Genomic DNA, 18,105 nt, shown 5'->3' with positions numbered 1-18,105 from the left:
GAGCACCATTGTCAGCTAAGAGTCATTTCGGTTTCCAACATCTGTGAAATAATTGCGCATACCATTAATCATGGTATCCATGCTTGATAGGATTCAATGTGACATAGTTTGATGAATAAAGCACTTAAATATATGTTACACCTCCCCTACCCATCAGTAAAGGGCTGTAAAAATCTGACGCTGTTAAGTCTTGTGAACCCTTGGGTAAAATAGGGTAAGTCGTATAATTAATACCACTGTTATCCATCTTAACTTTCTGACAAATTTGGCAGTCCAAATCAAGATCATAACATTCTTACCTAACCGCTTAAAGTAGTAAAACTTCCTCATATGTTCTATACTTTCATGAATACCAAAGTGGCCTCAGCCCTTATGTATGAACCATACCAACTCGGTCTCCACACACTGGGGAATGTATGGCTTCCAATATTGTGTGTGTGTGTGTGTGTGTGTGTGTGTGTGTGTGTGTGTGTAGGGGGGGGGGGGGCAATGTGTATTTAAAGGTGTTCTAATGATGATAATGATTCTTGTTCACACTGTTGAAGTTTACTTTTAAAATAGTCATCTACTTTTAATTGTCATCTTATCTGTCCTAAGTTTCTCACTTCATTCCTGGTATAACTTAAATTAAAAAATTAATAGATTGCTTTATATGTATACTGAACTATTGAAGAAACAATACCCACCTTGCCAAACGCCTGTAAGGTATCTGCTTTCCATCAAAAGGTAAGTGCTTAATGATCAGTGTATACCACTAAAGGTGGTCCCCAAATAAGTGTTTCAAGTTTTTGTGTACTCTAAATGGTTGCTAATAGTTTCTTTCCTAATAACTCCGTCTCAGTTGCTGTGTAGTTTAGTTCATGTTTGCCTAGGCTTCTGCTAGTGAAAAAAATTGTTCTGTGTTTCCTGACTTTGGGATCCCACTCTCCTTGAAATAATCTGAAGCTATACCATAGTATGATGCATCAATTGCTAGTTTAAATCATTTGTTCAGTACTGGATGTCAAAATATGAAGCATTTATCGATGTATTTTTGATATTCTCAAAAGCTTTCACAGAATTTTCATCTCAGATCCAAACAGATCTATGTTTCAGTAGTGCAAGTAAACATAGCTCATTCATTTTTTGTCCCTGTATTTATCTGCTATAGAATCCTGCCCGGAAGCAGTTTTGGTACGCCTCTTGCAGGTTCGCGTGAAGCACAGTCTGCAATTTTTATTTAAATCTCGTCTATCATTGCAAATCTTCGTCCTTTCGATGAGGTTTTCAATTTTGGAAATAAAAAAAAAATGAAAAAAATAAAAAAGAGGTCAGCAGGGCCCAGGCCTGGAGAGTACAGAAGATGAGGCAGCACAGTGATTTTGTGTCTTTGTGTCACACACCAGCAGGGACAAACGTGTGGGTGTGTTATTGTGATGCGAAGGCCGTGAATAGTCTCGCCACATTTCGGGCCGTTTTCTTCTCACATTTTCTTGCAATACGTCCCAATAGTACCATTGATTAACAGTTTGTCCCTGTGTCACGAATTTAGGGTGAACTAATCCTTCAAAATCAAAGAAAACTATGAGCATGGCTTTGACATTTGACCTAACATGACAGGTTTATATATATATATATATATATATATATAGCCTTTACAAATGTCTGCTTGTGTCTGTGTATATGCGGATGGATATGTGTGTGTGTGCGAGTGTATACCCGTCCTTTTTTCCCCCTAAGGTAAGTCTTTCCGCTCCCGGGATTGGAATGACTCCTTACCCTCTCCCTTAAAACCCACTTCCTTTCATCTTTCCCTCTCCTTCCCTCTTTCCTGACGAAGCAACCGTTTGTTGCGAAAGCTAGAATTTTGTGTGTATGTTTGTGTTTGTTTGTGTGTCTATCGACCTGCCAGCGCTTTTGTTTGGTAAGTCTCATCACTTTCTTTCTTATATATATATATATATATATATATATATAATCTTGGAGAACCTTTCCCGGCCCATTGTGAAGATTGAACCTTGGTCTCAGCACAATAACCGTAGACCCGTGTCTCACCATCAGTTATGATTCTCTTAAGAAACACCTCATTCTCATTTACGCATTCCAAAAGCTCTTCCATTCAGAGGCTCAGCATTCATTTGCCGAGTACAGGCTCGGTCACGCACCCCAGGCTTCCTGAGCTCGAACTGGTAAGTGCCGCCAGTCTCCTGTCACTGTAAGCTGTGGGCATGTTTCAACAGCCAGTGTATGGTGTGGTGGTGCAACTTTGTGTGTCACAGGAAATGGGGATCTTTGGCTCGACTGTCTGCAATGCGAGGACGGTAAAAACCTCTATAGAAGAAAACCTCATTCTCAAAGTGTGCTGTGTGCTGATGAGATGTGTGGCTGTTGAGGGGGAGAAGTCATTAGCGGGCAACATCTGGAGAATCCACCGCACCTCAGTTGTGTAAAGTTTACCTAGGCACGCGGGGCTCTGTCTAGGTGGATTTTTAGTTCCCTAGCTGCTTGTGGGACCGAGATGAATCCTTCGAAATCTTCTCTTCCTCCTCCCTGCGGAAAGGGTGGGTCGCTGGTAGGTACTGACACACGATCAAACGAGAGGGCTCATGTAGCCAGTCTTCCAATCTTGAGATTTACACAGACTCTTTCAGTACTGAGTAAAAGGACACATGCTGGTGGCCAGAATGTGTTTCTTATAATTAAATGGAAAGAAGGGAGTTTTTGAGAAAGTTTAACCTTTTAACGTACAGAAAGGGTTAGAAGGAATGGCTATAATCTCTTGCGAAATGGGACCCTGTTGGTAGAAACATCAAATTCCCAACAAGTCAAGAACATCCAGAAAGCTCAGTGCCTCAGGGAGAATGCAATAGAAACTGAACTGCACAACACCTTAAACTATAGCAAAGGTGTTGTGACTTGCAGGGATCTGGTTGATATTCCCTGAGAAGAACTGAAAGCTGAATGGTCCCAGGAAGGCATTGTTGAAGCACAGAACATAATGAAATGGGTGAATGGTGATCTTGTGAAATCGGACTCATTTATACTGACTTTCGATAGCACAAAACTTCCTGAGCACGTTAAGGCTGGTTTCCTCTGCCTCAGTGTGCGACCTTATTTCCCTAACCCGATTCGCTGTTTTACCTGCTAGTGCTGTAGGCACACCACCTTGGGTTGTAAGGGGGCTGTCATTTGTGGCAAATGGAGTAAGGCCACCCATGCATCTCCTCTAAAGACACCCAGGATGGTGAAAGTTATTGTGATTCTCGTGTATGACTGTGATGGTGTTATCGTAACGCATTACGTTCCTCCACGGCTGACCGTCGGTGCACAATATTGCTGTTTGTTTTTGGAACATCACCTGCGGCTAGCTTTGTGAAAGAAGTGGCGACACTTTCTGCGCAACCCACCCATCATTTTGCACAACAATGTGCGGGCGCATACAGCACAAGGTGTGGCTGCTCTGTTCGATCGATGGGACTGGGACGTACTGTACCATCCACCATACTCCCCAGACTTAAGTCCTTGTGACTTTGATTTGATTCCGAAGATGAAGGAACCACTTTGTGGCATTCGCTTCACAACTGTTCCAGAGATTCGACCAGCAGCAGACTGCTCCATTCGCACCATCAGCGGAACAGGCTCTGCTAACGGTATACTACGCCTTCCACGTCACTGGCAATGGGTTCTACACAATGCTGGTGACTACTTTGAAGGACAGTAACAGGTGCAAACATGTAACTCTTCTGTATCAGTTGTGGATAAATAGTTGCCACTATTTAAGTTCCAACCCTTGTAATTAGGCAGGCCTGTTTCATTTCAAGTAACAAAATACACGTAATCAGATCGAGAAACCACACCGGTGTTGGTTATTATTTGTATTAACAGCCTTTTCAGTATTAGACAACATCATTTTCGTTTTTTCATGTAGCAAAATGTTTGACGAACGTTGATTAGGTAATAGATTCTTTCCCATAAAGGAAAGCATGCCATCTAAAGCTGTAGCTAGAACAGAGAGAAAAAACTGCTAGGACTTAAGGATTGAGGAAGTGTGTACTGTCTTGCATGTATCTTGTCTTTACTGGTTTTGTGTATTCTATATTTAATTTTATGTCACACAAAACAGCAAGTTATTAGCTAATAGGCAATAAAGAGTGCAGATTTTCTGAAGAGTTCTTGTTCTTCCAGTTACAGATAATCCCATCCAGTATTAATTGAGAGTTTTTTGTAAAGAGGGGCAGGACGTCAAACCGGCAGACTGGGAACAGGAGAGGCACCACAGGACATTTTAATTTCCACTGTCCTGAATATAGTTTGAGGGCACCCATTACAAAATATTACATGTTTGAATTCCACAAAGCGAAATACAGTGACGTGCGATAGAAGAATGCTGTGTGAAGAGGTATGGCACTGCACTGCGGTAAACTTACGACCATATAAAATGTCTTACATTTCCTCGAACACACATTTTTTATGTATCAGACTCTTTAGAAAGATGTGCGCTACAAAATGAACATATTTTTGAAAAGTCAAATTTTTTTTAATTTTTGGCGTCCTACCACAAACCCTCGAGGGGGCGGGACGGGGGGAACCACTATCTAGTATTGCCCCAGTTCGGAAATATCATAGATCCAGGGTTGATACACAGAGCAGTCTGAGTTGTAGTTGGGAGGTGGGTAGTCTCCACATTACCTGTGTTTATGTTTAGTGATTTTGCTGTTTCCTCTTCGTATATTGCTCTCACGTCAAATGAAAACAAAACAGATTTCTGTGGCAGGGAGCTATCAAGTAAATTAAAATACATTCACTTAATTACAGAAGGCTGAAATTTGTTATTAGTTTCAGGCTGTATTTTATTTCCACCTTTCTGACAGTCAGGCATTAATTACCTTGCAGAACAATGAAGTTATTTTTGTCAGTTTGCTAAAGAAATTTGGCTTTTATTAATCTTTACCTCTGAGGCAGACAATTTATTTGAAATGAAGTGTTTAATTCCACATTATTGCCTAGTTTTAACTGTTCACTGAATTTCAAGTGCACGTTTTCATCTTCTAGCATGTTTGGCATTATGCCATAATAAAGAACCAAACACAAGATAATACAGTATTGGTACTCCAAGAAAATTTACATCCGAATCTGGACATACGAATGTGCACTTTAAGCCGAATTATGCATTTTAGTATGGTTCACAAAATTCCGATGCTCTTGGAGTATCCTCTAATGTCTTGTTTCTTTTATCACATAGTGTAAGATCTTTTAATGTTTTACACATATGAATATTCGGGCTTCCTGCGTCTTTGTAGCTGCACAAGCGTGGTGACGTCTGTGTTCTGTCTCTATCTGGCAACTGCTAAAATGAAGCTATTTCTAACAGATCACAGGAAAATATTGCGAATGGTTGTTTGAAAAGCGTTAACTTTCAAAGTAAATTTCCTTTTACACAAGGTGATCTATGTGCAAGAATGTACAATGAATTTCTTAAATCACAGAGCATTTGACTCTCATTTAAAAATCAACTCTTTGAGGATGACCAATTGTAATAATTTTGAACCCAGAAGATCAGACATTTATGTCATCGTTAAAAAATTTTACTGGCACTGGTGTGTAATGTATCTGAAAGTGTAACACCTGCAAAAAAGATCAACATTATATGTGAAAGCTTAGCTTCTCTTGCAGCTTATTAATCTTAGAGACTAATATGTGAAAGCTTTTCTTTTCTTGTAGCAACAATATGTTTATTAATTTAAACCATTAACTTTTCCTATTTTTGTGTTCGCGCTACTTAACAGTGATGTTACTATTGGCTGACCATATCATGTGTCCTATGCTCTGAATATCTGCTGTCATCAGCTGGCTAGATCACATGATGTGAGCTATGACTGGCTTACAAAAGTGCATCGCAATCTTGATTTCAATGCTTCGGAAAGCAACATGTGGTGTTTGGTGGAATTCGAATTTATACTCTCATAATACGAAAATATGCAGCGTATATGTTGTTGCACATCAGACATCTTTTCAAAACGTGTTTTTTCCCTGAATTTGATTTCCTAAAGTGCCGGGAAATTCTACGCTGGTGTACAAAATCATAACCATTCAAAGGATTGATAAGTTTTACTGTTCTGAGAAATAGTATACTGTCACTTAACACAGAAAAAGTGTATTTTCAGTCGGGAGAAAGTTTATTTTTAACCAGGAAATCCGTGAAAAATCCAAGAATTATTTTTCCTTGTCCACTTATACACCCTGGGCACTGTATTCTTGCTCAACTGCATCAGTGGGGCTTTCGTGGCCACCTCACCATCTTCATCCAGTTTTTCCTGTCTCGGAACTATTTTAGGACCCAAGTTGGTGACTCACTGACGATCATTTTGAGCAGGAGAATGGTGTACATTAGGGCAGTGTTTTAAGTGTTACCCTCTTTGCCATAGCCATTAACAGTATCATGTCTACGGTAAGGAATCTGGTATAATGCTCCTTATTTGCAGATAATTCTGCTGTTTTGTGTTCCTCCTCCAGTGTTGCATCAGTGAGCCATCAGTTGCAACACAGTGCAGAGGTTAGAGGTGTGGGTTGCAATGATGGGTTTTCAGTTTTCTGCAGGTAAGTGTGTGTGTGTGTGTGTGTGTGTGTGTGTGTGTGTGTGTGTGTGTGTTCATTTTAATCATTCTCGTAGTATTTTTAATTTACCTGTCTTGCATATGAGGGACACCATCCTAAGTTTTAGTGATTCAGTCAGTTTCTGGGCCTCATTTTTTACTTCAAATTGTCATGGTTGGTGCACCTGGGAGACCTGAAACCCTCAACCCTGAGGGTACTGAATATCTTAGCCGCAGGTTATGAGGAGTGGACAGGACACATCTCCTCCAGTTTTATAGGGCTTTTGTGCGTTAACATCTGGACTACAATTGCACAGTGTATGGATTGGCAAGGCTTTCCTATTTGAAGATCATTGACTCTGTCCACCAGGAGGAGCTCCGGCTGGCCACAGGTGCTTATAGGACCACTTCAATACCCAGCTCTGTGCTGCATACTGTTGCTCATCTGCCTCTGGAACATCTTTTTTCCAACCGTCTGCAAGCTATGATGCCTTTTGGAGTCCATGCAACGTGTGCTGGAGTCCCTCAATGTAGAGCTAGTATGACCACAAATCCAGGGTTTTAACCACCTGCTGTCCTGGTTACTGAAGAGGCCCAGAGTGATTTTGGATTTGGTGCAGTACAAGAGAGACTGCACTCCTGCTTCCGTTTTTGATACGACATTTTCTGACATTTTATCTTAGTACCCCAACTATGTAGCTTTTTCTTTTTTTTTTTATGGATGAGTCTAAACAGGGGGATTCTGTTGGTTGCTCTGTTCTTTTCCCTGAACGTGTCCTCGAGGTCCAACTGCCTCAAGTATTTACTGTCTTTGATGCAGTATTGTCTGCAATCTTGCGGGCACTGGAGCAGCAGATGGGCGTTCTTCCAGTGTTAAATTTCTTGTCAGTTCCAATTCTCTAAGTACCCTTCATTTGTTGAGATGTTTGTGCCCAGCAGATAAAGTAGTTCAGACCATCCAGGATGACCTCTTCCAACTACAATGACTGGGGAAGGAGGTGGCTTTCTGCTGGGTGCATTGGCATTGCAGGGAATGAAAGGGCAGATCTAGCAGACAAGGAGGCATGTCCTGATCTTCAGATATTTCAGTGTGCCGTCCCCCTGCATGCTATCACCTTGCTGTTGAGTTCAGGTATTGCATTGGTGGGAGAATGATAGGCTGGAAGTGACAGACAATAAGCTCCAGTTAGTAAAGCCCACAACGCTGTTGTGGTGTACTTCTTTCCAGCCATGTAGATGGGATGAGGTTCTCTTCACTCGTTTTCACATAGGCCACAACCCCATGATACGTAGATTCTTGCTCCAGCGAGATGACTCTCCAATGTGTGGTGCTTGTGGCGTACAGATACTGTGCCCCACATTTTATTGGACTGTGTTTTTCTTTCTGACCAGCTAGCCGCAGCTGATTTGCTGACGGATCTGCAATCTCCTTTAAGAAATAATCAAATGAATGTGGTTAGAGTTTTAAAGTTTTCTGAATTGTCCTTTGTTTTTACGGATGTTTTAAGGAGAGGGTTTAACTCATTCACAGGGTGACTGCCTCGCCCATATTTTACTTAAGTGACCAGCCAGTGACAATTCCTGTGGCATTCTTTTAGCTCCTTTCTCGTTTAACTTATGTTTTAGTCTCTTGTATAGCATCTTTATCTTTTCCCACTATCTTTGCATGTATGACCCCATTTTACCAGCGTTGAGTGCCCATAAGCACACACACACACACACACACACACACACACACACACACACACCAAAAGCTCTTTACAGATTACGGGCTGAAGATGTTTCTGGCGTTGGCTGAAGATCTTTCTGGCATTGACTCAGGAGCCATGGGATGAACTTGGTGTCAACACGATGCATTCCAAGATGCTGTGTCAGGATTTCATGACATGGTCCAACTGAAATTTTATATTCTTCTGAAATCTCTAGGCAGTCAGTCTTAGATTGGCATGCACGATTTCATTAATGTTCCTGACATGAGCATCGTCAGTAGACATTGAAGGGCATCCTGAATGAGGGTCATCCTTAACTTCCGTTCAGCCATTTTTAAACCGTGTTAACAATTCGTAACACAGAGTACAACTTAAGCACTCATCACCATAGGCTTCCTACATCATTTGGTGTGTCTCTGTAAAGGTTTCCTTGAATTTCATGCAAAATTTAATGCAGACGCGTTGTTACTCTAACTCTACCATCTCGAAATTCACAAACTGTGCAACGCAACATTCTACTCAGTGCAGTACTGAACAATAACTAACACACACATACATACATACAACAACGAAACTTCTGGCAGTTACACATTAAACACAGGCGTGTACATGGATGCCGACCATATTTCACTCCAACACAGCAATGGCGCAAAATTATGAACGGTCCAGAATTTTTTTTTTGAACAGACCTCGTATGTTAAAAATGTCATTCCATAAAATATTAAGGAACTAGAAGTAGCACAAACATCTCTCACAGAAATTAATGGAATTCAAAAAATGAAAACTCATATAGTGTTGATGGAATTTCAAACAGAATTCTGAAAAGTTGTTCTAACTTAATAAGTAATGGCCTTAACATGAATTTTTCCAGATAGATTAAAACATGCAGTTCTTAAAGTTTTTTTTAAAAAGTGAGTGGACAAGAAAGTCTGAATAATTATCTCTGTTACTGGCATATTTTTATAAAATGTTGGTAAAAGTAATGTAGTCGAGAGTAGTCTCATATTTAATTAAGTAGAAGCAATTTACTTAGTATATTACAGTTTAGACTCAAGAAGGGTTGCTTGACTGAGAATGCTATTTATATATTCACTCATGAAATATTACAAGCCTTAAATTATAAAATGTTGCCACTTGGTAATTTTTCTCATCTTTCCAAGGCATTTGATTGCATGGATCATGTTATACTCTTAACAAACTTAAGTTTCATGGAATAAATGGCTTTATACATGACTGGTTTGAAACATACTTACCAAACAGAATGCAGAAGTTGTTCTGAATAATTCAGACAGTGTTGTAATAGTAAGAAACTTTTATTGACTGGAGAGAAATCGCAAAAGGAGTACGACATGGTTCATGGTTCAGTGTTAGGCCTGCTCCTTTTCCTTATGTATGTGAATGACCTACCACTTAAGTGTCATCAAGCAAAATTGGTACTTCTTGCAGATTATACTAGTGTCAAAATAAATCCCACAAGAGGGAAAACAATAGAAGAGATTATTAATAATATTTTTAAACATTTATTAAGTGGGCCTCGAAAATGGACTCTCCCTAAATTTTGAGAAAACAACCTATGTTTAATTCAGTACAACAGATGAATCATACCAACAGTTAATGTACCAGATGAACAGGAGTTAGTAAATAGGGTAGAATGCTCCATATTTTTGGGTGTACCCATTGAAAAATGTGAACTGGTAGATGTATATTACCGAGCTAGTCAAACAATTAAGTCCAACTACTTTTGCTTTTTTATAATTGCTGGTGTTAGGCACAAACAAATCAACTTCCTGGCATACTTAGCATAGTTCCAATCAGTAATGTCTTACGGAATGATTTTGTGGTGCAACTCATCACTTAAAAAGAAAGTATTGATCGCACAAAAGTGTGCTGTGGTGTCAATGCGCATTTGTCATGTAGGTACCTCTTCCAGGAGTTAGGCATTTCAAATAAACCAGAAGAATGAAATTCATCTTAAATAACTCATGACAATTACAGAAGAATAGTGATATCCATACCTACAATATTAGTGGAGAAAATGATCATTATTACCCATTACTAAAGCTGTCAGTGCCTCAGAGAGAAGTTCAATATGCAGCAACAAAATTTTTTGACCATTTGCCCAGTAACATAAAATATCTGACAGTCAGCAAAGCCAGCTTTAAATCTAACCTAACATCATTTCTCCTGTAGAACTCATTGTATTTCATCGACGAATTTGCATTTAAAAATTGATAGCCCAAAAAGATCACTTGGTTTTTAAGTGTAGTTGCATGAGTAGGACTAAAAAAAAATCATATGTTCATTAATGTCAACAACAGTCATGTATACTTATCCTGTAAACTGACTCATTCCATATCATACAATGGAAAAATCCAGGACCGAATGTAACAATATTATGAAAAGGAAAGTTGCTGCTCACCATATAGCGGAGATGCTGAGTCGCAGATAGGCACAACAAAAAGATGGTCACAAATAAGCTTTCGGCCAGCAAGGCCTTAATCAAAAATAGACCCCACACACACGACATTCATTTCATACCATTTTACTAAAAGAATCATTCAGTTGAGCTATAGAATATGTAACTAACAGAGAAGGCTGAAATCTTGATCAGGTGTTTTCACAAGGATGATGTGGAACCAAACCCAAGAATTTAAAAGTAATTGATGAAGCCAGTTGTTACAGTTCTAAACTGAAATTATGGACACTTGAACTTATGGGTAAATTGTTGACTGTTCAAGCACTTACTGTGTGCTATCTTCAACATCATACAACATCAGTTGTAAATTTGAATTAATTGTTAAAAAGAAATGCACAAACTGGCACTATAGATCTTTTTCTCTCTTCAGAATTAATTTACAAAAAATGCAGATTTTCTTGTCTCCCTCTCCATTTAATTCAGGTTTTATTTGCAGCTGCTGCACACACTAGGTGCACTTGACCAGGACGAGACCCTCACTCCTCTGGGCTTCCACCTGGCTCGCCTCCCACTGGACCCTCAGACTGGCAAGATGATTCTCATGGCAGCAATCTTTGGTTGTATTGACCCTATATTCTCCATTGCTGCCAGCCTCAGCTTCAAGGATGCCTTTGTAATACCACTGGTAAGAAACATTATTTGTAATACGAGGTGTAGCAAAAACAGTAATCCCCAAACATAATGTTTAAGCATGCTACACTCCCTTTGTGTATGTTATTTGAAAGATCACTATCTACCGTTTATTGCATGTCTCACTTTTTGTAATCATGTCCTTCAGGTGACCACTGTTGTTGACAATGCAATCTTTGTCAAGAGAGAACATACTTACCACAACATCCTAAAGAACATTGATTGTTATGGTGTCTTCTTCATTATGAGTGTTGTTTCTTACGCCCTCAATATTTTCTGTCATATTAGTATACACTGAAGATTCTAGGACCATCCACAGAAAACATGTCACATTCCAGTAACATGGGCAGTCAGAGTGACCAGTGTAGTATCATTTTTGCCGAAGTTATGTGTTGCACAACATCCATTGTACCAATGTGCGAGGATCGCCACCCTGAAAATATTTTTTAATTTAAGTCGTGAGTTTAGACTTGTATGATATTAGGAAGTTTTATTTCATTTGTGCATGAAATATGGTGCAGAATGATGCAACATTTCTACAACATGGGACGACAGTAGCTGCTTTATCACGCTTTGTGGTACGTGCTGATTTGGACGATCTATTCCGTGTACTTTTGTACCACCTCGGAGATATGCCATGTGCCATAGAGCAGCGAGTACTGTGACAGTCGTCACGACTTCACACGAACTAGAGAAGAAGCTGAACTGCCATTAAGATTAGAGAAATCTGTTATTCATCTCATGTCGTGCAGTATACATGTATTAGTACAAATTGTAAAGAAGTGTTTCCCTGTTCTAAACAAAAGTCAGTGTGTGAGTGTTTCTGGAGAAAGGGACTAGATCATTTAGTAAAGCTTTAGAACTGAGAGAGCATTTTAGCTACAAGTGCGGAAGAAGACACAGAGGTACAGAAGTCTGCAATGATGAAGAAATAAACACAGTTTTTCTGATCATCAAAGCAAAACAGTTGGTAGACAGAATTTTTTTTAATTGTGAAATTTTATCCAAGTACATTTATATTTCGCAAGGGGGGGGAACACTTTAGCAGTTACCATGACCTGTCCAAAAACAAAGACGTGTTAAGTTGTTACGCACATCATGGCTGTGTAAATGATTGCAATGTCATATAAAAACCATTATTTATTGCATAATTGTTTTTCAGAAAACAGATACTGTATTATCACCACATTTGAAATTGTTTCAGTTCATTCGTCCAGTGCTTCATACAAGTTTGCTAAACATGCTGTGCTGTGCAGCAAGCAAATCAGTGCTACTGCCAAGGTGAAAAAAAAAAAAAAAAAAACACTTCTTTTCAACAACACTGTAAACGTCAGCTCTCTAGGAAGCTGTGACCAACAAAGATACAAAGTGTTCTTTCAAATAACATACACTATCAGTATGTAGTTCTAGTTCACTACGCTTCAATAAAATATAAAATTGCTTGGTTCTGCCACACCCGTTAAATTCATTGCAGTTTATTCAAAGGTAAAATAGTTTTTTAGTGAAACCAGTATGTCATTAGAGCACAATAGTAAATACAGTGAAGTCTTGTTCTATAGTTGACCAAACACAGCTGTAAAAATTCACAATTCGTGCAGTGGCAATTGGGTGATATTGATATATGCTTGGGTCACATTGTTCATACTTCATTTCTTAAGCTCAAACCTGCTTCACAGGTTTTGTGTTCAGAGTATGCTTTGCTGTCTCAGTTGCAAAAAATGAGAACCACTAATTGCGTGAAACTCATCTTGTATAGCAATTTTGTATTTTTTTCTATTGTATTTATAAGCTTTAAGTGCATTTTATGGTACATATTTAACTGAAGGTTACTTTTTCTGAAGGAACTTGTATGTTGGACAATATTGTTATTACATTTTCACATAACTTTTCTTTTTACTCTTTAACGTTAATAAAAAGTATGTGAAGCTTCCATAAACTGTTTGTAACAAATTTGCATTTTGCGATTACTTCACAGAAATCTCCCTTTTTACCAAATTCAGGTTTCCTTTGCAGATCTAATTAAGAGAAAACTATAAATTCCCAAAGAAAATTTAAATAAATTCTATAGAATGTGTGATGTGAATGCAAATGACTTGTTTCTAAGTGTTAAAAGTATTATTTAATGCAGTGAACATCTTTTCAGACAAGCCAATCATTTCATTGAATTTCAGATGTTGTGCTGTTAATTTGATGACTATCATCTTAAAAGCAATTATAATAATGCTTTTGAAATATATAGGTCATTTTATATTAATTTAGTGTGACAGCTATTCTTCTCATTATCACAAATGAGTCATATTTCAGCAATAAAAGAATGTTCTTCCATCATATTACATTTGCAGCCTCCTTAAGTTTTTTGTTTCACAGACTGTCATTATTTTGAAGACATCCATGACCCATTGTATAAGTAAATAATTAAAAAGTTCACATCCCTAGTATGGCTAGTGCACTCATTCTTAGAATATATTGTTATTTGTTTATGTATTTAAATGTGAAATATGAAACATGTACCCATAACTGTTACATTTTAGTACAGTATACCCTTAAAATTATTTTCATGTAATCAGAATACAAGTTTCATTTCTTCAGCTGTAACAAAGTACACAATATTAAGTAGAATTCGGTGTCAGCATCATAACAGAGTGACTGTGTGTGGATATGTCTCTATGCACATCCACTTCACGGTCTTTAGACATTCCATTGTGAGTAGAGAATTGTTTTGTTAGTTGAAGCATCTCAGCATAAATTACAGCACACAGATGACTCTTACCCTTACTGACACACATATACTCAGTCAGTTCCTGATAAGTGTGTGACGGGGGATACTTTCTGTTTAACTACAAACAATTCTGTTGGAGGAACATCCGCAACTGAGCATTATACCGGAGGTTGAAAATACCGCTTCAGTTGTAAAGTTCTTTTATTATCACATGACTGGTTTCAGGCTCTTATACACCCATCTTCAAGTGTCGTAACTTGGTGCTGTGACCCCCGAGCGCTGTTGAAGACATGTACAAGGCGTGGTGCGCTACCTACAAGTGCTCGTAGGCAGCACACCACACCTTACACATGTCTGCCGCGGCACTCAGGGGTCACAGCACCAAGTTAAGACACCTGAAGATGGGTGTATAAGAGCTCGAAACTGGTCGTGTGATAATAAAAGAACTTTACAACAGAAGTGGTATTTTCAGTCTCTGGTTTCTGTTTTACCTTATATTATTCCTGTTCCATTCGCTTATGGAGTGTGACGAATTACTTCTATAGCTCTTTTTTGTCTGCACAAGCTCTATGAGATCAATGTTTACGGTCTGAAGAATGTCTGTAGCTCGAAAAATCATTTCTAGAGATTTTATGGCAATTTTTTTAAAGAATAACTGTGAGGTAAAAATTATCTGGATTTCTGATAACTGTCTTTTTATTTTTTAAAAAAAAGGCCTGTGACTTATTTAAGCATTCTTTGTATATGTTTTGTAACATGTATTAGTCCTTTCATGGTGTGGATTTTACACATTAGAGCAGGGCCAGCCATTGTGTGCCAAACATGACATGGGTCACAAGCGGGCGAATGCTCCGCCTGTATTGCCTTTGCTCTTTCCTTCCTGGAAGTACCCAGTACTTCATTTAGTATTGTGACATGGCATTTTTCTTTTATACCTCTCTTCACCTTGGCAGAATAATGGTGTTGGTGCTGTTCACCTTTTACTATTTGTTCGTTGTATGAAGGATATTTACAGGTCCAGTGGCTGTTTGTACAAAAGGAGACAGTCCAGCAATGTATCATCACAAGCCTTTAAAAATAAATTGGAATCACAGAAGAGAGGAATGAGAATTCTCAATATATATTATGCTGTTGCTTAAGGGGGGGACGTTGATGAAATTGACCAAAAACGTCAATTTTCGATTTATTTTTTATTTGTTACTTCAACTCATGGACAATAAGTTCCCAAAGTTTCAATGTTGAAATCGCATCCAAAGTGCCTGAAAATTAATTGAAAGTGTGACGTGGCCTCCCTGCCATGCCCACGTTTTGAAGCAGCACTTCAATACCAGCTCAGTGAACAACGATTCTGCATATTACTTTCAACCAAATGTGTGCAGGATACATCTAGAAGGTCGTCATACATACTGTTTGGTTTTATAGATCATCTTTGGCCAATCCTGCACTTCTCCTGCAAATTTGCCAGGAAACGATATTACAATACCATGCAGAAAGAATTCTTTTTTTAATATTTAGTTGACCATGAAAGAACAATGAATTACAGTGCTCAACAGATGGACCTCAGTGTTCAGCACATCAAGAAGCAGTTTACGCTGAATATTAGTGCAAAGTACATGGGTTAAGCCAAGGGAAAGGCCTGGATCAATAAATTATTCAATTTAAAACTCATCGTTGTTAAATTTATGTAGAAAAAAGGAGTACAGGAATGAGAATTAGAACATCTGGAATTGATTGCAGACCTCACATTTTAAATGGACTTGAATGCACACAGCCCGCAGTAAGGTACTGTGAGGTGAGGAACAACTTCTTTCTGATCTGATGGGGGATGCATTTAAAAAGAAAATTACGTTATGGAAGAACTACATTTCGACAAACACAGTCCAGTACCCTAAGCTCACTCCCATAAAAGAAAACACCAAGTTTTAAGAATTCATTGTGGCATCGAAAGAATTAAAAAGATAGTTACCTAAATGTTTTGAGGACACTGTCAATCTTACATCTGTTTTTGAGGCAATTTGCCATTTCAGTTGGAAGCATCCCTGTGCATATGCAGATATAACTGATTAACCTCCAAAGGAATTCTCATTTTAATGACATTGCTTTCCACAGGCATAGTTTCCACATTTCCATAATGAATTCACAAAAGTGCTGCAATATTTCCATCATATTAGTGTGAAAGATTGCAAAAGTCAGTCAGTCATGGTTAGGTGGCTACTTGAGTGCGAAAATCAGTGAAATCGTCTGCATCTGTGCATTTGCCAACAGCTTGCACCAGACAAAAATTATTTCTTCAGCACACCAAAAATAATTTAATAACACTGAAAATTTGCTTTGTTTTGTGATATATGTTGTTGAGAAATCTGAAATATAAAACCGTCATATGCAGTATGACTACTACCATTTAAGTGCAGTGCATTCACAGTTTTTCCCTCTCCTGCTCAGACAATATAGTGTGTGTGTGTGTGTGGGGGGGGGGGGGGGGGGACATGCAGAGAAGTTGAGCACTATGGCACTCATGCCAGGGTATACTCCTTGAGCCAAAATACTGACCACCCGTGCGGTAGAGCAGTATTGTAACATTTATCTTAACAATGCATTGAAGCTTGCCATTTGCTTTCCATGCATTTCAACTTATGTGACCAGTCCTACTCCCTGGTCATATCTGAACAAATTGTTACTTCTTGGTTATGACATGGCTGGTGGTCATTTGATGTTGCAGGGAAAAGAGAGTCTAGTGGATGCTGTAAAACGTGAGCTTGCTGCAGGAAGCTGCAGTGACCACATAGTATTGGCAGAGGCAGTACGGAGATGGGAAGCCTCAGGTTCGGGGCGTTCTGGCTTTTGCCACCGTTATTTCCTCTCGTGGAACACTCTCACTTTACTAAAGTAAGTGGACAGCATTCTCTAATATTATCCTACAGTTTTCTTTTTTTTTTGTCATAATTTTGCTCATTAATTGTCAGTGTGTCCAGCACCTTTTCCATTATAATTATAACTTATATCTCACAGCAAATGGTATTGTTACTGTACTTCTACAAAATTAACTATTAACCATGTTGTTATTTAAAATTGTCTTCAGTCAAATTAAAATAGCATAAAATCCAACCTTCATGGAAAAAGTGGAGGTAGACACAAACATATAATCACAAATGAGCGTACACAGTAAAGGGTTTCTTCATATGGTAAGAGAGAAGCGCCTGTTTGATAAACCAAGACTAACTGTACGTTACATCTGTGAGGTTTCAAGGTAAGCTGAGACACACCAGGAAAAAAATAGGAAGAATGCAAGCAATGAAATTCTAGCAGTGGACAAAATTGAAAGTTTTGCATGAAACCCCTTGAGTGTGAGCTTACAAAAGGCCAATGATGGTCACTGTGCTCGAAGCCCAATTTATTGTCTACCATGCAGCCACAATATTGGCTGCTAATGGCAACAGGGAGCAGGACTGGAGGTATCCAATGGTGAGCACAGCATGAGGCTATGGGGCGTGGTTGAACTGCTGAGTCGATGAGTAACTCGCTACAGTGCTAGTAGTGTTGATACAAAGCAAACATTGCATTAGATCTACTAAAGCAGTTGCCGAAGTTGACATTTCGTGACTAAGAAATTTTGCAGAGTGTGAAAGAAGTAGCAGATGAAATATTAGCATTTCTGCAAGATGAGTCAGTGGAATGTGTGGTGTTGTACACACTTGGCTGTGTGGACAATGTAAATGAAGAGAACAATGATGAAAATACATGTTTAACAAGTGAATGTGCTATTGAAACAGGTGTCGAACTGTGTTGTTCAGCCGGCCGTGGTGGCCAAGCGGTTGAAGGCGCTACAGTCTGGAACCGCGCGGCCGCTACGGTCGCAGGTTCGAATCCTGCCTCGGGCATGGATGTGTGTGATGTCCTTAGGTTAGTTAGGTTTAAGTAGTTCTAAGTTCTAGGGGACTGATGACCTTAGAAGTTAAGTCCCATAGTGCTCAGAGCCATTTGAACCATTTTGTGTTGTTC

General features: G+C 38.9%; 1 protein-coding gene across 3 annotated transcripts in view; it reads left to right on the top strand.

Moving 5' to 3' along the window:
- Positions 1-18,105, top strand: part of LOC126235890 (ATP-dependent DNA/RNA helicase DHX36-like) — a 273,504-nt gene that overhangs the window by 191,956 nt on the left and 63,443 nt on the right. For all 3 annotated transcript variants that reach the window (XM_049944821.1, XM_049944818.1, XM_049944819.1), the window contains exons 14-15: positions 11,194-11,382; positions 16,826-16,992. In XM_049944821.1, coding sequence (XP_049800778.1) covers positions 11,194-11,382; positions 16,826-16,992 — 356 coding nt within the window. The remainder of the gene's footprint in view (positions 1-11,193; positions 11,383-16,825; positions 16,993-18,105) is intronic.

Source organism: Schistocerca nitens, chromosome 2 (genome assembly GCF_023898315.1).
Source record: "Schistocerca nitens isolate TAMUIC-IGC-003100 chromosome 2, iqSchNite1.1, whole genome shotgun sequence".
Classification (NCBI taxonomy): Eukaryota; Metazoa; Arthropoda; class Insecta; order Orthoptera; family Acrididae; genus Schistocerca; species Schistocerca nitens.
The sequence above is the reverse complement of the archived record's forward strand: the minus strand, read 5'-3'. Positions and strand labels throughout refer to the sequence as shown.